We start from the raw sequence: 18970 nt of genomic DNA on the forward strand, positions 1-18970 counted from the left end.
GAAAATAAACAATGATGGGTATAATCAATCGTCGTCAACGTGCCGTGCAGCCCTCTCCCGGCAAGACATCCTGTACAATCTTTTTCCGTGTCCTGTAAAGTAGGTATTGTGCGTGAAGAGTCTCCTCACTGATCTCTCAGCGGAGAGAACCGTGACAGGGAGCCCGCGCGGTGAAAAGAAAACGCCAAAACACCGCAAAAACCACACTCCCGCTAGTAATGCATGGCAAGTCGAAATTGATGGAGAGAAAGCGTGGAGATCAAGGGAAACGTCGGCTCCTTGATCTCATCGTCAGCGGCGCGAGATAATGGAATTCCGAGGTTGTTCGTGGTGCGGAGGGTATGCTCTCTGAGTGCAGCCGTGATAGCCTCCCTGGGCACAGCCGTGTCGCAAGCACGGAGGTTGGGATGGTCCGGCAGGATCCGGAGGTGGAATGATTACCGTAGCGCTCGGAGGAGCCAGCGCTCCCAGTACGAACGCACGACCAAAACAGACTCGCGCCCGTCATTATGGCCGTCCTTGCTTCCCGGATCCCCGATCATGGCGGCGTAAATCCAGAAGCTGGCCGAAACCCAGGCGGCGAGAGCGATGCCCACGGCAACAAAGGGGGAGAAGAGATGGACGACGACCAGCAACTTGGTGTTGTAGATGGACGAAAACGGCGCGGCGTAGATGAAGCGGAACTGCAAGCGGAGCGGGGGCCCGAGGAACGCGACCAGCTGCTCCCGGTAGTTGGGCCGGATGCTGCAGAAGCGAAGGGGTTGCAGGAGAGCGGCGAGGGCTACGGCAAAGAGAGTCCACAGCGAAAGGGCAAAAGAGAGCAGGCATGCAAAGCCCGAGAGGTGGAGCTGCGCGCACGGGGTGGGTTAGCAAGAACCTTGTCCAGGGCTGACCAATCTGAATGGTTTTTTTTTTTTTTTTTTTTCGCTGTACGCACCAAAATCCGAAAAGCCTTGTCTTCGATGGGGAGCTCGTCACCATCCCTCCCGGACAGAAATGGCGGGACGTCGTCGCCCTGGTGGTGGACGGTGCGGCCACGACTTGTCGGAGGGCAGGCCTGCTTCTCCAGATCCCGGGCCTGGGCCAGGTCGGCGGACATGGGTTCGCGGCCTAGGGCCGAGGGAGCGTCTTTCTCGGAAAAGGTGAGCGATTGCTCGGCATGGCTGGAGTCGGACGAGATGGTGTTGGGCTTATAATAATAACGCGAGGGCGAGGCGGGAGGAGATATGACCGAGTCGTGGGACGAAGGCTTGGAATGTGGAGGTGGTGTTGGGACAATCAATGCCTTTGGCGGAACGGCGACGGAGGACATCTTGGCGTGGAGGAGCGGAGCGACTGTGGATGTCAACTGGTCGCCGGGCAGCGTCGCTGGATTGAGAGGTCTGGAGCGGACATGTGGGACGTAAAGTAGGTAATTGAGCAGACGAGGCAGAGAGCCATGACCTTTTCAGTCCGCCGCAGGAGTGTGGTGATGATCTTGGTCTGCTTGGCTGTCCCCTCATAGTGTCCTTGGCGAGAGGACGGCCGGCCAATCAGGGCAGATGCCCAGCGCTGATGAGACGCAGCTCGAGGCTGACGAGTGCCGGTCCAAGGCGGAACGCATGCAACCTGTCTTGTCGTGTCTTGTCCAGTCTTGTCGTGTCTTGTCCAGTCTTGTCCTGTCCTGTCCTGTCCTGTCCGGTCCGGTCCTCTCCTGTCTTTCGAGCCGGCCCCTTGGCTCTCCAGTCGACGTGCAATTTTCTCCCTCCTTGACAAACGCCAAGCTCCTCCGCTCCCAACAAGACTCTTGGAATACGAACACTGGACACTTCTCGTCCACGCCGTGTCCTCTCCGCCAGCGTCTCATCATGTCGTCGTCCTTGGATACTTGCTTGCCGTGTAGCACTCCCAAGCTCGTCTGCTTCCCTCTTATCACGTGACCGCCCTTGCTGTAGCTGTGGTGACGAATGAGGGCTTCCTGTCGCGACCTCATCTTTCTCTCGCGAGCCATCAGTTAGTTCACTGGCCGGCTGCCCCTCCGCCCCGCATGGCGCAGTATGACGTTCAGTCGACTGCGAATGATTCTGCGCCATTAGCACTGGGGGTTTCGCCGGCTGGTCAGATCGCGAGTTCGACCCCCCCCGGCCCGGGAGGGGGGTCGGACCCAGGAGGGAGGGATTGAATTATCGCCGCCAGCCCTCCGGCGGGCAGATGTAGGTTGCAGGTTCAACACCTGCGGCCGAACTGTTTTGCCATATTTGCTGGCTGGCGTCGTGGTCGTGGTCGTCGTCGCCGCCGCCGCCGCTGCCACGCTTCATTCACCATCTACCAACTACCCACCTGCTTTTTTTTTTTTTTTGCTTTCCTGGCTGTCTGTCTCGCCGCGATTCTTTCTGACTGTCTCTCTCTCCATCTCAACTTTGATTGACCTTGGATTGACGCTACCGTCGTGAACATCTCTGCTTCTTTCTATGCCGTCTGTCTGTCAGGGCAGCAGCACGATCAACCCAGCCATCCCTCACAAAAACAGACTCGCCTAAGCATCAGGTGGCCCCGCTGTCCCGCATCTTTCTTTCTTTCTTTCTTTCTTTCTTTCTTTCTTTCTTGTTTGCTAGCTCTTTCGCTGGATAGCTGGCCGGACCAGTCAGTCAAGCTGCAGTGGGGAAGAACTCAGAAAATCGACAAAATGCCTCAAATTTCAGAGCCACAACAATAAGAGTGTCGAATGAGATAGCAGTTCCTTTTCCTACCTGAAGACATGACCGTGACCAGCGGCAGTGGACGACCGACCGACTGCTCCCGACATCATGATGATGGTAGGGAGCTGTGGTGGTGCTCGGTAGGTGGTACCCAGCAGCCAGCTCCCTCCCCAAGTACATTCCGCCACGACAGCTCTCTAGATGTATGAAGGTAGTTCCTGTGATATGGTAGTCCGTGGCATCCAGCCAGCATGCCAGCAAGCCAGCAAGCCCCCAAACCTACATGACTAGCCGCGCATATCACGCCGTTTACACCAAGCCTTGGACGGACCCCGTACCAAGCCAGAGGGCTGAGTGGAGCAATAATGCGCGTGCTCGAGGTAGTTCAGTTTCAAAAAGCGGATCCGGACGCTTTTGGACTGCGGGAAGAAGCCGGGACAAGCCATGTTGATTTGACATAAATTGCTCTATATGCGGAAACGCGCTCTAAACTAAAGGGAAAGATTGGCCGTCCATTAACGATGATATGTTGCCGCTGCTGCGCCACCCCAGACTGAGACGAGGAGGAAAACGAGACCGAAACAGTGGCGGAGCAGCTGCTCTGTCCGCGCAATGGGAGGAAGAGGGCAGGAAAATGCGCTCGCTCTACTACGCCCTCTTGCAATAGTCCCTGCCATGCCGAACCTGCCAGCCACAGAGCCACGTCTCCATGAGCATGCCCAAGAAGCCGGCCGTGCAGATGCCAGCCGAGTCGCTGACGCTCGTGGCCGAGAGGCTAAACTCGCGGTCGGGCTTGGGGACGTGGTCGGTAATTTCGGCAAAGGTGTTGACATAGACGAGGCCGCCGAGCAGGCCCTCCCAGAAGACGATGACGAAGACGACCCACACGTTTGGAATGAAGTTCCACAGCGCGTGCGCCGTCAGCAGCGCCAGGTTGAGCACTTGCAGGAACGACGGCAGGTAAAGGTTGTGAATGCGGAAGAAGGGCGTGCTGGAGCGCGACAGGAAGACGCCGGTTTGGTAGATGGCGTTGTAGGTTGGGTAGAAGGCGCGATATTGGCTGAATGGCGACGAGATGAGCGGGAAGAGGAGCGTCGGTGCGACGCCTTGGTTGATGGTGTATTCGGCAATGTAGACGAGAAGGAGCGGGAGCATGCTGCCAGATTGTCAGAAAGATGTGTGTCTGTGGTTCCCGCGTTCAACCTACTATGGGACGAAAAGGCCCTTGGACCGCTTGAGATTGGTCTTGATGCTGTCAAGAATCCTGCTGCGCCGTGACCTCACAGTGAAGCTCTTGCCAGAGGCCGACAGTATGGACGAGCTCAGCAGGCCCTGGCTGTCCTCGTCATCCAAATCCTCGTCCAGGTCATCATCAGTCTCGACGCTTTGGTAGTTGGCACGGTTCGTGGCCGCATTCAAGGGTCCTCTTGGCAGGATGATGAAGAAGCTCGCAAGCATGATCACAGGCAAAAAGGAAAATGCAAGCAGACTGGTCCGCACACTGAGTCCTATGCTCGTCGTTGTCAACACGTATGCTCCCGCTCCGACTAGACCTGCACCTCCAGTGCCACTCCCCCACGCCGCCAGGCTGAAAGGACCATAATAGTGCGTCAGACCGAGGAAGCTCAATTCACCACCGCCAGAGCTCAAGCTCGCGAAAATGATGCCCAGCATGCGGATCCCAATGGCCGTCTTGTGGCGCGTGGCGGGCGTGAGGGCTATGAGCATCATGCCAGAGGCGGACAGGGCGACGAAGACGCACACGCGGACAGCATAGGGCACCTTGTGTATGAAGTAGGGCGCGAGCAGCTTGGTGAGGAAGGACGGAACGACGTCGGTGAGCAGGACCAGGCCCTTGGGAACGGCGGGCCCCACGAGGTCGACGGCGGCCGACAGGATTATCACGTAGAGGACATTGTTGATGAGACCTAGGGCGGCGGGACCGGGGGTGGTAAGCAACTACTGATAGCACTGCGTGACACGGCACATGCAGGCTTACCGAAGAGCCAAAAGGCAGCGCAGACGCGGGGGTCGGCGCCGTCAAAGATGGACTTGAATTTTGCCCGGTAGACGGCCCATGACGCAGCTGGTGTTCCGGGCATGGGGAGCATGGGTGAGTGGTGGCAGAAGGAAGAGAGGTGTCGAGTGCCAGTTCACCTGGCGTCGTCGGACATGGTCAGAGGGAAGCAGGGCGGCGGGCCACAGGGGAGGGATTTATGGCGGTGGATGTATTGCGATGGACCGAGGCCGCGCGTTGGCCGGGACGAGGTGGGCGTTGAGCGCGACGTGATGGCGAACAAAAAATGGGGATGGGATGGGGATGGGATGGGATGGTGGTGGGTGATGAGTGTCGGGAGTAGCGTACTGGACTGTAGTAGCTGTAGGGGCAACACAAGGGAGGGATCAGCAGCCCACCTCAGGCCGGCAGCCAGGAACATGAGGTGGGCTAGCAAGGGTGCGTCGAGTGTCCTGCTGCGATCCGGGCGTCTAGTCCAAAAGCTCTTGTCTGACGGGACCAGCCTACCTACCTACCTAGACTGCTTCCTTCGTTCTCTCTCCCCAGCTATTCAGTTTCGCCTCTCAACACCTTGCCGAAGCACTCGTCCGTCAACCCTCCACGCCGCCGAAAGTAATGCCGCTCGACCTCGACCTCGACCTCGACCTCGACGCCAGACTCTGACCTCTCGATCGCCTGCCTTGCTGTACCGAACTCCATCACCGCCCTTTCGCGTCTCGTCAACCATGGACCGCCAGTCTCAAGCTCCAGGTCCTCCACGCCCGCCAGACCGCCCGCTCGTCCACAACCCAAACCACCTCTCGCCTACGACGACGCAGCAGCAGCAGCAGCAGCAGCAGCAGCAGCAGTCATACCCGCCTCAATACGCTCCCCACGCTCCTCCTCCACCGCCCGCTGCCTCGCAACCGCCGCTACATGTGCCGTACAACGACGTCTTTGCGCGTCGCGACCCATTTATGCCTGCTGCGCCGCCGCGAAGAGGCAGCTACGGCATATCTGGCCGAGATGGATGGGCTCCGAACAATGGTATGGACACTACAACACTCTCGTTTTGGCTCGGCGGCACACGCGCTTGCGGCTGCAGCACGTCTCAGCATCACACGCAGGGCCGTCGCGCCAGGGTGGAATGCGGCGCCAAGCATCGTGGGACACGAGGGCCCTCTGTGTTCTTGCGTATGGAGCGGCGCGCATTATTGGGAACGGCCCTGGCCTGGCTGGCTGGCTGGCTGGCTGGCTGGCTGTTTTTCCCTGGCGGCCGTCGCCGGCATGGCGCTGCACGTCCCCCGCCTTTCCGCGTCGTCTCACCCGCGTGCCTGCGCGCGTCAGAATTCCCCTTGAATTCATCTTCTTTAAATTCTCCCCTTTGCTTTTTTTTCGAATTTTTGGTCTCGGGGCGTGCCGCCTTGGGATGCCGTGTGCTGGCACGAAGCGCAGGCGCTCGGCGGTCTCGCATCTTCTTTTGAGAGGCAGACCCACCGCCGCTTGCTGTCCCATCCGCCGCTCCTTCGCTGAGCGCGGCGCCGTAGCTGATCCCTGTTCCGCCGCCGTTGGGTTGGTTTCTGCGCTAAGACTTTGAGACACAACAGGCACGGCCCACGGCCACGAAGCTCCCGGTTCCCTCCACCAGCACCCCCAGCATCCGCATCAATCGTCACAACAACAACAACAACAGCAGCAGCAGCAGCAGCAGCAGCAACAGCAGCCGTCCGTCGTGCAGCGCCCACACCAAAATTCTGCTCCTCCACCGCCTCCTGCAGGCCTCGGCCAGGGCCATAGCGGCCCGTCGCACGTGCCCTATGCTCTTGACGCTCAGCGCAGGCGATCGCTCGGCGGCGCCAGTCCTCCACAATACTACGGGGGTACGTATTTGACAGGCCCATCCCCCGATCCGGTCCCGCCCTCTGGTTGACCAATCGTCTTGCAGCAGCAGCAACTCGTGACCCTCCTCCACCGCTCTCCTTCACCAGCAGTCGGCAGATGCCTCCCCCCTCGTCACCCCAGCAAAACAGTCCACTACCCCAGTATGCAGGTCAGCGAGGTCCGCCTCCGCCACCGCCCTTCTCATCCGGGCGAGATCTGCCCGGCCTCGTCGGGCCCCCTAGGGCCAGCTCCAACATGTCCATCTCCTCCTTGATGGGCGGTTTTGAGCAAGCTGCGGCCTCGCGTCAGGCTCAGCAACACCAATCGCCACCAACCTCGACAACCGCTCCCTCTCCCAACCTCAACTCCATGCAACCCCCTTCTCCTCGCCGCAGCCTCATGGGCGGTCCACGTCTCGATTATTCATACCGCCGCCCATGCTCTCCAGATCAGTATCCCGCTAGCTCAGCTGCTCGGCCCCCGGAAAGGCAACCCTATGCAACCGCTGGCTCGCCCTCTGGAGCTTTTGGTCCACCTGCAACAGCATCTCCTGAGATTCAACGGCCAGGTTTCCCTCCCGTCTCCCAGCCCTACAAGACACCCCCAGGGATGCCGCCTCACTCTGGTCCATATCACCATCCATCTCGCAGTGAACCCAGCGGCGGTGACCTGAATCGTCCCGGCGCATCTTCAGCGCCTCCTCGTCCCAACAGTCAGCCAAGTCACCAGTACCCCAATTCAACTCAGCCCGAAACTCGCGAACCCTACGACGCTAGCGGGCCTAGGAGACCGGCTTTTGGACCGGTGGAGGAGGACCGCCGAGTAGCCATTGAGGGCCCGTATCATGGCAGACCTGCAGCCACGACCGCCGGTGACGTGTCCCGGCTGGATGCTGGCGGCAGAGATCGTCCTTCCACCGTCCAGCCTCTTTCGCACTCCATATTCGACGCTCCGGACAGGCAGAGATCCGCTTATGCGCAGCCACCACCAGCAAATCAAAGGAGTTTGTTTTGGCACCCGCAGCCGAGACCGCACGCACCACCCGAATCTGCGCAACACCATGCGGATGAACATCGGGATGCTTTTGGGAGGGGAGCACAACCCACCGCTGGTGCCCCACAGCCAATGAGTATCAACCGCGCGTCGGTGGGCCCCCATTCCGCAGGCCCTGAAAATCCACCAAGGTTTCCGTTTGGCCACGATCCCAGCCGGAGAGGCCCAGAGCAGTATCAAAGCCCACCGACCTCTGACCCCAGTAGTCTGGACAGGCGCCGGGCAGATGCTCCCGGGCACCCGGTACAAGGACACAATGGTTATGCACCGAGATCTTCATCCTATGAACATCACTCGAAGCCGCAAGGAGAGGAGATGCAAAAATCACGGTCATTTTTGGGCGTCAGTCCCGAAGGGAGACGGACAGGACGCGCCTCGCCGCTTCCTCAAGCTGTCCAGGGCGCACAAGCGCAGCCTGTGGTTCCCGGCGGTGACCCCAGCATCAAGAATGAATTTGGCAGAATGTTCTCGGGGTTGGGTAGCGGGTTGATTAGCGTACCATCGGCCCATGGATCTGCCACGCCATCGAGGAACAGCCCGTTCCCATCGAACAGGGCAGAATCACTGGCCCACGGCGAATCAAGCGAAGTGGATCCGCTGCGACGGACAGGGTCTCGAGGAGGTCGGAGGAACCGCAGAATAAAGGACGAGGAAGGGCGAGTCGAAAGTGACAGCAATGACGGAAGGACAACGCCCGCGATGGCACAACGAAATGCTAAGCGAACCAAGTACAATCATCCCGGCCACCACCATCACCACCTCTACAGTCATCAGTACGTTGACAGGCTCAAGTCGCGCCAACAGCCAACTAACTCGTCTAGTCACCATCACCGCCTCGAGGAAGAAGCAAACATGGGTGTGGCAGGCGCTCCGCACAGTGCCACGCCAACATCTTTCAACAAGATCAACGGCGTCTCGAATCCAAGCGGACCGGGTGTGGCGCCATCAGCACATCACCACCATCACCACCACCATCACAACGCCCATGCGGCACACCATCACCATCACCACGCTCCGCGAGTGGCCAACAACATTCCTCCAGCGCCAATCACCAAGCCCACGATCGAGATAAGCAGTGAGGCCGTATTGGAAAAGGTCAAAGACATGGCGCAACATCACCTGGGAAGCGTTGTATACGAGGCCACGTCGGCCATGCCGCCAAAGCACACCAACATTGACGATCGATATGGATTCCGCAACATTCCAGCGGCGCTACCCGACCATTCTGGAAAAGGGAATTGCACTCTGACGGTGCGGGTGCCACGTTATTATCTTTCCGACCGGCAGCGCGACGTGATTGTGGTGAGCCGATGGCTTTGGGGATCCGAGGTGTATTCCAACGACTCGGACGTTGTTGCTGCATGTATCCACTCTGGATGGATCCGTGGAGCGTGGCCAGAGGACGTGGACGTGTCCATGTTGGATCCTCGGATAGCAGACTCGAACAGCAACGAGCCAGCCGAGGAGGCGGATGCGTTGCGGGCGCTGGAAAAGAAGCCCGATCATGCGGCAGTGCCGCCTACAGGATACGACGCCCATGTCACTGTCAGGATCTTGCCATGTCTCACGGAGTACAAGGGAAGCGTATGCTATGGGATCAAGAGCCATTCGCGAAAGAATCACGAAGGATGCAGTTTCAAAATCGAAAAGGTGGAGTGGGTCGACGACGAGCTGACGCGACGGGGCGAGGAAAGAACGGGTAAGGCCAAGAGGGAGAGGCTGGCGGCGGCGCAAAGCCTCATGGCGCTCTTGACGAGCGGGGGAGAAGCCAGCGCGCGGCAGCGGGACGGCGGCGGCAGAGACAAGCAGGGCTTCCGGGTCGGACAGGCGCAGGCAGTGGCTTGAACAAGGGGGGAAAAAAAGGGGGAGTCGGGATTCTTCAAAAAAAAGGGTTGACCAACGAGTTGATGATGACGCACCGCTACGTCCGAGGAGAGTAGAGCCATTGTTGTAATATCCAGGGGGTATTCTTTTGTTCTCGTAGCAGCGGATGGATGGGGTGTTGGGTCGAATTGTCTTTTGTCTTGCAGGGAGGATAAGGGCATGTTCTGTTCAGATGGACGTGTATGAATCAACAGTGAAAGCGGTGGCGTTTGACAGAGTTGGCGGGACGAGGTGTAACAGATAGGGCAGAGTGGTTGGACGGAGACACGCAAGCTGTCGATAGAGAGAGCACAAGAACCAAGTCAGTGCCAGACTGGCGGGCCGGCAGATGTCGCAGATTGACTAGCGACGAGTGGCCTTGGACGCACGTGTGTGTGTGTGTAGCAAGCAAGCAAGCAAGCAAGCAAGCAAGCAAGCAAGCGGTCTTTTTGTTGGGCGATAAGCAATTATGAGATTGAGGCTAGCCAGGAAATGCGCAGGTGGTGGGTGTACATATTATTACCAACTCCCGCGTCGTCGTGCGCACCTGTTGCAAAACGTTACGAGGGAATACTAATCAATCCAGTCGTCGTCGTCGTCGTCGTCGCTCTCCGTTCCTCACTCAGCGTCGTCGTCGTCGTCGTCGTCGTCGTCGTCGTCTCGGTCATTTCAGCGCACAGGACGAAAAAGGGCGGTCGGGCTACTGCCGCTTGCTCTCTGGTGCGTGGCTGTCGCCGGGCCTCTCTCCCCTGGGCCCAGGCCCCGGCCCCTCAACACTCCGCGCCCCTTTCAGAGAGAGAGAGAGAGAGAGAGAGAGCGAGAGAGAAAAAGACAACCAACGGACGAAGACGCGAGGGCGAAACGACAGAATCTCAACCAACATGGGGGAGCGCGACCGCAGTGGCAGCTATGGCGCCATGAACTATAGCATTTCGATGGTGAGTGAGATTTTTCATCTACATTGCATGGAGAGCGGACGAGCGGACGACGAGAGAGATGGCCCATGGATTGTTTCGTTCTTCGTTCGCGCCCGAGGCCAGCGACGACGACGTCGACCGAGTCCCGACTTTCGGCGAGGACAGGCCGCATGTCGTCACGAGGGGCTCCACTCGCATCGTCGCCCACAGCCCACTTGAAATTTTGGCCTCGACGTCACAATTGGCAATTCGTGATGATGCTTGCGAATACCAGGGAAAAATAGAAGAAAAGAGCGGGAAAAAAAAAAGGGAAAAAAAAAAAAAAAAAAAAGAGGCGCCGGCGCGGTCCCTCCTTGATCCATGGTCCCTGCTCCCAGGCATCGAGTGGATGGACGACGGGAGTTGAGGCTGAGAGGTGAAGGGTGAGAGAGAACGGAAGCTCTAGCCCACATCAAGGGTTTCCCCGCCTTGTGATGCCGAGCTACGCATCTGCGTAATGTAGGTAGGAACAAGGTACTCCTACCTACTTACAAGTACCTACTCTCACTCCTCTCCCCTCCACCACCTCCACTCTTCAAGTCCAGGCCCTGCTGCTGCCCCTACCGCCTTTCACGATTCCCCTTTCCTTTTCCCTTCCCACTTCCTCCCCCCTCCCTTTCCATCGCTTCCCTCCCTGAGCTCCTGCCCGCGCCTGCGCCTGCCTCGACTCGCGACCCAAGGAATCCCGTCGCCAGTCCAGACACACGACCATCCTCGACCACAACAACAACAACAACGACAACAACAACTGAAACCGGTTCCCCATACGTCGGTACCGCTTTTCCACGTCGTGTCCCAGGACCATCTATCGCACCCAGCTCGGCCCGCGTCTCCTTTTACAAATACCATCCCTCCCTCTTTTAAATCCCCTCCTCGTCTCCACCCAAGTCCGCTGTCCTCTCTCTCTCTCTCTCTCTTCCCTCTCACTCTTTCTTCGTCAAGTCCTCTTCTGTACATACCTCCTTTTTTTTTTCCCCCCCTCGCCACCATGGCCGCCGACGCAGCACCCGCGACCAATGGCGCCTTTAGGCAGGAGATGCGACGAGTCCCTCCGGGCGAGTTTATACGGCCCAACAGGAAAACTAACGGCATGGGCGTCCAGGCAGAGGACACGCGGATATGCGTCGTGATGGTGGGACTGCCCGCGCGCGGCAAGAGCTTGATTGCAACAAAAGGTACGTCTTCCTTTGCGACGGACGCGTGGGCGCGAGGCACAAGAATCCTGGAGTGTGCGGAAGTCTGGGGCACGTTTCGTCATGAATCGAGCGGGGGCGGGCGACCATGCAGAATGCGGGGCCTCTGGGGTGACATCAGGAGACATGACCGGGTTCGGAGAGGCCAACACGAGACCATGTTCGCTGACAATTGGCTTGATTTGCAGTGGTCCGCTACCTACACTGGCTGTCCATTGGCGCCAGAACCTTCAACGTCGGCCAGTACCGCCGCTCTGCCACGCCCAACCCTTCGGCCGACTTTTTCGACACGACAAACACAGAGGGCGAGCGCCTGCGCAAGGCCGCCGCCGAGGCCGCCGTCGCCGACATGGTCAAGTGGTTCCGCGGCGGCCACGGCATGGTGGCCATTCTGGACGCGACAAACTCGACAAAGGGGCGGCGCAAGTGGATCCAGGAGCGCTGCCACGAGCACGGAATCCAGACTCTGTTCGTCGAGTCCAAGTGCGACGACGAGGACCTCATCATGCAAAACATTCTCGACGTCAAGACGACGAGCCCGGACTACGTAGGCCAAGACCCAGAGTTGGCGGCCCAAGACTTTCGCAACCGGATACGCAACTACGAAAAGGTCTACCAGACAATTGACGAGGACGAGTTTGACCTGACCTACGTCAAGCTCATAGACGTCGGCAAGCAGGTCATCATCAATCAGATTAGAGACTACCTACAGAGCCGCATCGTTTATTACCTGATGAACTTGCACATCAAGCCGCGCTCCATTTGGCTGTCCAGAGTATGTCTATCATCTGCCTTTTTTGCGGCGTTTACTGATCCATTCTAGCACGGCGAATCAATGTACAACCTCGACGGCAAGATTGGCGGCGATGCAGATATTTCCCCGCGCGGCGAAATGTACGCGCGCAAGCTGCCCGAACTGGTCAGGCAATCGGCCGGCGAAGGGCGTAAGCTGACGGTGTGGACGTCGACGCTCAAACGCACAATCCAAACAGCACGGTTCCTTGAGTTCGAAAAGCTCGAGTGGAAAGCGCTGGACGAGCTCGACTCGGGCGTGTGCGACGGCCTGACTTACGCCGAAATTGAAGAGCGGTTCCCCGAGGACTTTGCGCAGCGCGACGACGACAAGTACAACTACCGATACCTCGGCGGCGAGAGCTACCGTGACGTGGTGATACGGCTGGAGCCCATCATCATGGAGCTGGAGCGGTCAGAGAACATTTTGATCGTCACGCATCAGGCCATTCTGCGCTGCATCTACGCCTACTTTATGAATGTGCCTCAGGAGCGTAGTCCGTGGATGGAAGTGCCGCTGCACACGCTCATCAAGTTGACGCCGAAGGCGTACAGCACGCACGAAGAGCGCCTCTCGGCTGATATCCCGGCCGTCTCGACGTTTAGGGAGAAGGGCACGAGTGCGCGCATTGGCGACAAGGAGAGGCGAGAGAGCAAGACGAGTGTGGCGTCGTAGGCGCTGCTTTTGCCTTTTTCTCCCTCTTCATCGCCGTCAACAACCTTTTTTTTCCAACGCCGAGCGAGCTCTGCTCTCGCGCGCCGGCAGAGGCACTGCATACATGCATACATACCCACTTTTACCACCACCACCTCCTCCTTTACTCTCACCCTCTCTCTCCCTCTTTGGTATCGCAATCGAAATGGACTCGATTTTTGAGCATCAATCGCATAACATGGCATCGCTGCTTCTTGCTCATACACAACACACAGACAATACACACACACATGGTCTGTCTGTCTATGTTGTATCTTCCACCACCCGCACTGCGTCAGGTAGATGCGTCGCTGCCGACTGCCGCTTGCACACATGCACCAACCACGCACCTATCCAGAGCTGTCACGCACTGCCATTGTCTCTTTCTTTCCTTCTCGGTCCGGCTTCCCTTCCCTTTCCTTTTCTTTTCGCTCTGTCATTGGCATCCATCGTATGTCATTAGATCACATGGCTTCTCAGTTGTAGTTTCGTCGTCGTTTTGTTTTGTTTTGTTTTTTGTCTCTCTTTCTGGTTTTTTACAAGCTGACTTTGTCGTTTTTGTTGGTGAGCTGCATTTTACTCGGCGCTCGCGCCCGCGCTGGACATGACGTGGTGGTTTATCATGCTGCTTAGGTTGTCTGATGGTAAAAGAGGAGAAAGGGCAAGCACGGGTGGTGTGTGTGTGTGTGTGTGTGTGTGTGGGATTGGATGAATTCATGGATGGGGGATGGATGGGAGAAGGATGGAGGGATTGAGAGAGGAGGAGAGAAGAGAATGAAAGGAGTAAAGTGAGGAAATTGAATTGAATTGAATTGATGATGCCCATCCATCCACTCCATCCTCCTTTTTATATGTAGATGATGTTGTTGAGTGCATTGAGCGGTTGCGTTGGTTGCGCTGTTAGATCAGGTATGACGACGGTCATGAATGAGGAAGGATGGAAGAAGAAGAAGAAGGATGGAAATGCCTCTTTTTACTCTCATCTGCCCACCTACCTACCTACCCACCAACCTACCACCTACTTACTCATTTCCCTGGAGTCCGTTGTCTCTCCCTCTCATTCTCCCATCACCCTCACCCTCCCCCTCCTCAGCATCCTCCCCAGCATCCTCCTCCTCGCCATCACTAACAGCCGTCTCCCTCACATCACCACCATTCCCACTCTCGCCATTCCTACTACCCAAAAACGCCTCATCAACCCTCCTCTCAATGCGGCGCTCCAAGACGCCAAAAAGCCTCTCGCTATACGCGTCAAGCAGGCGCAGCATGGCCGCTTCATCAACGGGTGTACTCCCTGCACCACCACCACCACCACCACCACCACCACCACCACCATTCCTACCCTCTTTATCCCTCTCTTTTTCCCTGTCCTTGTCTTTTTCTTTCTCTTTCTCTTTTTCTCTCGACCCCGCACTCCCACCACTGAACCCCCTCCCCTCAACCACGCGCACCGTCAACGCCAATTCGCGCTCCAACTCGCGCGTCAAGTCGGGCGATAGAACCGTCGAGGGCGAGGGCGTCGACGAGACCTTCTTGCGCCATGCGCGCAGCGATTTGCAGAGGTTTTCTGTCGTGTGTGTTAGATTGGCACTGCCACCACTGTTGTTCGCAGCGGCAGCAGCGTGATGAGCGCCTGTCGACGACGAGGAAGAAGTGGTAGTACCGGCAGTCTCCCTCAGACTAGCATGGCTGCGACTCTTGTGCATGCGCGCCGCTGCCGCGCCGCCAAATGATGTGCGGCGATGCGCGCCGCTTGCTTGGAGCACAGCAGCACCGGGTCCCTTTGGCGATCGATTGGCTTGCTTGGGACTATGCTGCTGCTTGGGACTGCCGCCGTGATGCTGATGGCGCGGACTATTCGGGAGCTTTGGACTAGGCAGGCCGCACCTGCTGGGGCTGGGCGGCGAGGGCGATCGCGAATCGCGCGCGTGGTGCTGGCGGCGCGACGTTTGCACGCGGAGTGCGTGCGATTTGTTGTTGTTGCTGCTGCCACCAGTGCCGCTGGCGAGGGGTGAGGGTTCAAGTTTGGGCGTCGAGTCGTTGATACGCGAGGGTCGTTTGCGTAGCGTCGGGGACGAGCGTTTGCTGCCCGTCGGCGTCGTGACCGAGACGGCGACGGGCGGCAATTCGGCACTGCCGTCGTCGCTGCCGTGCGAGCTCGATGCACGCTGGTACTTGGCGAGCTCTGATTGCGAGAGCACGCGGCGGAGGGGCGCTTGATTGGAGAGGAGATTGGTCGAGGCGCCCTTTTCAGGGGTTGAGGCGCCTGCGAGGTCGAGTTGCTTGCTGAGGTCCGAGTTGCTGCGGTTGGGAGCGTGGCCCGAGGGTTTGAAGTCAATGTTCCACACGAATATTGTGCCATCCACGGCGACGGTGACGAGGCATTGCGAGTCTGCTGGTGCCACGTCGTCGGGTTGACTGCTATTCCCTGTAACGAGGGCAATGTCCGTGACGCCTTCGGTGTGGCCCCAGTCGCGCCCCAAGAGAGCGCCATTCTCTTCGTATAGTCGGATCGACTTGTCGGTGCTCGATACGCCTGCAATGACATTTTGGCCCCTGGCAGTTGAAAAGTGAACCAGGTCTGAGAGAATGACTGATTCGCCGCCGTCAGAATCAGAAGCTTTGAAGCAGCTGATGGACTGGCCAGAGCGAACATCGTATTTGTGGACTTGACGGTCAATCGTTGACACAACCAACACGTGCTCGTGTTCCCCGTCGAATACCATCGAGACTGGAGTAGACTTGAGCGTAATGGTCCTCGCAATCAAAAAGGCGGCCATGGTGACACCGTCTTCCTCACGGGCGAGATAGTCTCGAACGACGACCGTGCGGTCCGTGGAGCAGGAGAGCAGACGCTGTCCATCTCTGGAAAACAGTAGGCCTGTCACGGCTCCTACGTGTTCATCAAGCGTCTGTGTCAGCTCCCAAGTTTCGCCCTTCTTTTGGAAGACCTGGGCCGTTCGGTCTCTTGCGGCTGTGGCAATCAGAGGGGCCTCGCCATCATTGACAGCAATGTCGGTGATTTCGGCAGAGTGTGCCTTGAGACTGCTGACCACCTTTCGGGTTTGGCCATCAATCACGCTGTCTCGAGTTAGGAACTTGGAATATTTCAAGTTGACAAGCATCCATACCTGAGCACGCCGTATTTGTCGCCAGCTGCAATGAAGCTTGCCTGAGGAGTACTGCGAACTTTTTTCAGTTCGTTAGGCTCCTCGAAACCTTCAATCTGCTCAAGAGGCACCACGATATCCACTTTGATGAGCCCGTCGGGACTCCAGAATTTCACCACCCCATCAGCCGACCAAGTAACAAACGAAGCATCAAAAGAATTGGGAAATGGTAAAGAATGGACACCCAAGACGCCTTCTCCTTGGGCCGGTAATTGCTGGACCGTCTTGGTGATGTAAGAATGCTCCTCGTCCGTGTCAACCTGCACAAGGCGAATGGCGCGCCGAGAGTCGACTGTGACCAAAAGTCCGGATACGGGGGCAATAGATACGACGTAGGGAACGTCGCTGCTTCTGAGACTAGGGGAAGAGGGAGATTCGGAGCGCGCAGTAGGAGATGGCGGAGGAGTCGATACGTCTGTGAGCTTCTTGATCTCGAAAGTCTTGAGTTCCCCATTGAAGCCACCAACGTGCAGCAGGCCATTGGCGTCAGTTGCAAGCGCCGAAACTCCAAAGGGGACTGTCGCAACCCTGTACAGCCTTTGATTCCGGTCAGAATCATCCAAGAGACAAATGTCACCCCTGTCTGTCGAGACGACGGCCATGGACGTCGAGATGGGCGTTACGGATGTAAAGTTGGACTCGACCAAAGATCCAAGGACGCAGTTCCGGCCCTGCAACGTCTTGTGGAAAGCGCTCGAAAAGACATTGACGTCGCCTTGCCTCGGTTTTGCGTGCTGCGGATGTTCCCCCTCATCGATCCTCCAAACTTTTGCATGCCTTGTCCCTACAACTATCAGGCTGTTTCCAATCCAGGCGATCCTATTAATGTGATTTGTGCACTTGTTGCTCGAATGGAGAATGGCGGCTCCGGTCCGGGTGTTGATGCTCCAAATGTAGAGGAAGCCGTCATTGGCAGAACCCAAACTGGCCAAGTATCGCGAGTCGGGACTAAACGCCACAGCACGTACGCCAAAAGCATGCTCGGCCATGGAGGTGGCGGGCACGTCCGGCGGGGCATCTGGGGATGTGGAGAAGACCAAAACGCGGGGCTTGTACCCAGTCTGCCCAACGTTAGTTCCCCTCCAACCGTGTCAGCCAGAGAAGACCTCACCTCTCCCACTGCTAGGAACTTGCCATCCGAGCTAAAGGATACACATGTCGCCGCCTTGATCCGGTCCTTTGCCGTCAGAGACTTTCCGCCTGGAGAATCAGCCCAATCGCCTCCTGGAGATCCATAGTGAGAGACGCCTACGCCTGCATCTCGGAGCGAAGCCGCGGTGCGACTGCCATTATGGGATGGCGTCGGAGTGCCGTAGACCGAAGGAGTTTGATTTCCGGCGGTGGTGGAGGGGCGGGCGCGGAAGAAGCGTTGCTTGACCTGGTGGTCGTCGTCGTCGATGTGGGCTATCACGGCGGCGGCGCCGGCAGTAAAGGCAAAGGTGCGCTCGGAAGGAAGGCTGTCAAAGGCATTTGCTGAAGAGGCCGTGGTGCCAATGACCTGGCGTAAGGATAGCATGAGGTCGGATCGGCTGGCCCTGTAGGGCGATCTTAGGGTTCCGTTTTTGACGAATGGCGAGTTGGTGGGGGTGGTGAGACGAAAGGCCGGGTTCATAACGGCACTCTGGTGGAGCGGTGAGAAGGACATGTTGGCATTGGTCTTTGCGGCCCATGGTACCAACGCAAAGTGGGTATGAGGCGACCAGAGTCCAGCGTGCTGTGCATTGGCGCGCCGCAGAATATACCGAGCCTCAAGGCGCCTTGTTGTTCTTTCCTCTTCGCAGGGCCAAAGCAGAGAAGATCGCGGTGTTGGCAGGTGAGACCGCCGTGGAGCTTGGGCGCAAGAGTGGAGAATTCGAAGGGGGACGTCGACAAAGGAGGAACTTGAACAAACAAATCAGCGACGCAGGCAGAAGAGAGAATGACGCCGAGTCGCGGAGGCGCCTGAATTAGCAGACCATGATCAAAATGACCGTGGCACGGATGTTGGAGGAGGATGCGGAGTGACTGACTGACTGACTGACAGACTGACAGCTGGGCCTTCAGGGATTGTTGCACGGCCCGCGGGCAGGGCTGAGAAGAAAACATTCCATCCCCCTCCACTCCTTGACAACAGCCACCGTACAGCCCATCGACTCGACTTTGCTGCTCTGTTGATGTTCCGTCGGTCTTCTCAGTCCCCGGCCACGGTTCCAGAAGAGTTTGACGCCAGCCAAGTATTGGCTTCTCCATGACGATCGTCGCCGCGTGATTGCGAGCAAACGGCCTGCTCAACAAACGAACACGATGCTGCGTCACGAGGCTTCCATTGGCCGTTTCGCTCTCTTCTCGAATTGCGAACAGCTGGACCCGTCGTCGAGCCGCATGAAACTCTTCGTCTTGTCATATCCGCTGCAGACTCGGACCAGAAAGAAGTCAGTCTTGAAAGAAACAGGGGGTTTCGCATGGCATTCAAATATGGTCGTCAATGCTGGGTACCTCACGGGCCATCCGCCTCTGAGGAATTGACTGTCCTCATGGAGAAGCAAAACCCAGGCTTGCGATCAGCCAAGCACCACGGCATCGTGGCGATTCGCAACATGCGCAAATGACGAAAGGCAGCGCTATTTCGATCCAATCGTCTCCATGGCACGTCGAACCTTCGTGTCGACAAGTGAGGCTTCTCCAGCATAGGCCAGCCCATGTCGACAGACGGGG

General features: G+C 57.8%; 7 protein-coding genes across 7 annotated transcripts; 3 read left to right on the forward strand and 4 right to left on the reverse strand.

The window, feature by feature from the left end:
• Positions 1-199: 199 nt before the first annotated feature.
• IWZ02DRAFT_221475 (uncharacterized protein) lies at positions 200-1477 on the reverse strand. Its single transcript, XM_066762824.1, has 2 exons — positions 938-1477; positions 200-848 (listed from the first exon to the last, which is right to left on the reverse strand). Exons 1-2 carry the CDS (start codon positions 1310-1312, stop codon positions 438-440), a joined length of 786 nt encoding a protein of 261 aa, XP_066623556.1. The 5' UTR covers positions 1313-1477; the 3' UTR covers positions 200-437.
• A 1627-nt stretch (positions 1478-3104) lies between these two features.
• IWZ02DRAFT_447927 (batten's disease protein Cln3) lies at positions 3105-5134 on the reverse strand. Its single transcript, XM_066767311.1, has 3 exons — positions 4678-5134; positions 3886-4606; positions 3105-3834 (listed from the first exon to the last, which is right to left on the reverse strand). The coding sequence occupies exons 1-3, from the start codon at positions 4787-4789 to the stop codon at positions 3327-3329; spliced, it is 1341 nt and encodes a 446-aa protein (XP_066623557.1). The 5' UTR covers positions 4790-5134; the 3' UTR covers positions 3105-3326.
• Positions 5135-5158: 24 nt separating this feature from the next.
• On the forward strand, positions 5159-6381 carry IWZ02DRAFT_221610 (uncharacterized protein). Its single transcript, XM_066762827.1, has one exon. The coding sequence runs from the start codon at positions 5421-5423 to the stop codon at positions 6156-6158; it is 738 nt and encodes a 245-aa protein (XP_066623558.1). The 5' UTR covers positions 5159-5420; the 3' UTR covers positions 6159-6381.
• IWZ02DRAFT_221611 (histone deacetylation protein Rxt3-domain-containing protein) lies at positions 6382-9708 on the forward strand. The gene is made up of 3 exons (XM_066762828.1): positions 6382-6554; positions 6623-8381; positions 8430-9708. Exons 2-3 carry the CDS (start codon positions 6673-6675, stop codon positions 9451-9453), a joined length of 2733 nt encoding a protein of 910 aa, XP_066623559.1. The 5' UTR covers positions 6382-6554; positions 6623-6672; the 3' UTR covers positions 9454-9708.
• A 1616-nt stretch (positions 9709-11324) lies between these two features.
• On the forward strand, positions 11325-13315 carry IWZ02DRAFT_221638 (fructose-2,6-bisphosphatase-like protein). Its single transcript, XM_066762829.1, has 3 exons — positions 11325-11602; positions 11809-12395; positions 12444-13315. Exons 1-3 carry the CDS (start codon positions 11416-11418, stop codon positions 13086-13088), a joined length of 1419 nt encoding a protein of 472 aa, XP_066623560.1. The 5' UTR covers positions 11325-11415; the 3' UTR covers positions 13089-13315.
• IWZ02DRAFT_221507 (uncharacterized protein) lies at positions 13316-14030 on the reverse strand. The gene has a single exon (XM_066762825.1). It carries the CDS (start codon positions 13930-13932, stop codon positions 13543-13545), a length of 390 nt encoding a protein of 129 aa, XP_066623561.1. The 5' UTR covers positions 13933-14030; the 3' UTR covers positions 13316-13542.
• A 98-nt stretch (positions 14031-14128) lies between these two features.
• IWZ02DRAFT_376325 (WD domain-containing protein) lies at positions 14129-17888 on the reverse strand (the record flags this gene model as incomplete). The annotated part of the gene is made up of 5 exons (XM_066764875.1): positions 14129-14400; positions 14530-14780; positions 14994-16187; positions 16238-17337; positions 17388-17888. 5 exons carry the CDS (start codon positions 17886-17888, stop codon positions 14129-14131), a joined length of 3318 nt encoding a protein of 1105 aa, XP_066623562.1.
• Between the last annotated feature and the right edge of the window lie 1082 nt (positions 17889-18970).

This window comes from Phyllosticta citriasiana (genome assembly GCF_038021145.1).
Source record: "Phyllosticta citriasiana strain CBS 120426 chromosome Unknown IWZ02scaffold_5, whole genome shotgun sequence".
Taxonomy (NCBI): domain Eukaryota; kingdom Fungi; phylum Ascomycota; class Dothideomycetes; order Botryosphaeriales; family Phyllostictaceae; genus Phyllosticta; species Phyllosticta citriasiana.

Bases quoted from the DNA above. Each gene is read 5' to 3' on its own strand.
- IWZ02DRAFT_221475 (XM_066762824.1), bottom strand. From the start codon at position 1,312: ATGTCCTCCGTCGCCGTTCCGCCAAAGGCATTGATTGTCCCAACACCA. The intron at 849-937 runs GTGCGTACAGCG...CCGTGCGCGCAG, and splicing joins ACAAGGCTTTTCGGATTTTG to CTCCACCTCTCGGGCTTTGC.
- IWZ02DRAFT_447927 (XM_066767311.1), bottom strand. From the start codon at position 4,789: ATGCTCCCCATGCCCGGAACACCAGCTGCGTCATGGGCCGTCTACCGG. The intron at 4,607-4,677 runs GTAAGCCTGCAT...CCGCCGCCCTAG, and splicing joins CGCTGCCTTTTGGCTCTTCG to GTCTCATCAACAATGTCCTC. The intron at 3,835-3,885 runs GTAGGTTGAACG...ACAATCTGGCAG, and splicing joins AAGGGCCTTTTCGTCCCATA to CATGCTCCCGCTCCTTCTCG.
- IWZ02DRAFT_221610 (XM_066762827.1), top strand. From the start codon at position 5,421: ATGGACCGCCAGTCTCAAGCTCCAGGTCCTCCACGCCCGCCAGACCGC.
- IWZ02DRAFT_221611 (XM_066762828.1), top strand. From the start codon at position 6,673: ATGCCTCCCCCCTCGTCACCCCAGCAAAACAGTCCACTACCCCAGTAT. The intron at 8,382-8,429 runs GTACGTTGACAG...TAACTCGTCTAG, and splicing joins CACCACCTCTACAGTCATCA to TCACCATCACCGCCTCGAGG.
- IWZ02DRAFT_221638 (XM_066762829.1), top strand. From the start codon at position 11,416: ATGGCCGCCGACGCAGCACCCGCGACCAATGGCGCCTTTAGGCAGGAG. The intron at 11,603-11,808 runs GTACGTCTTCCT...CTTGATTTGCAG, and splicing joins GAGCTTGATTGCAACAAAAG to TGGTCCGCTACCTACACTGG. The intron at 12,396-12,443 runs GTATGTCTATCA...GATCCATTCTAG, and splicing joins GCTCCATTTGGCTGTCCAGA to CACGGCGAATCAATGTACAA.
- IWZ02DRAFT_221507 (XM_066762825.1), bottom strand. From the start codon at position 13,932: ATGGGCATCATCAATTCAATTCAATTCAATTTCCTCACTTTACTCCTT.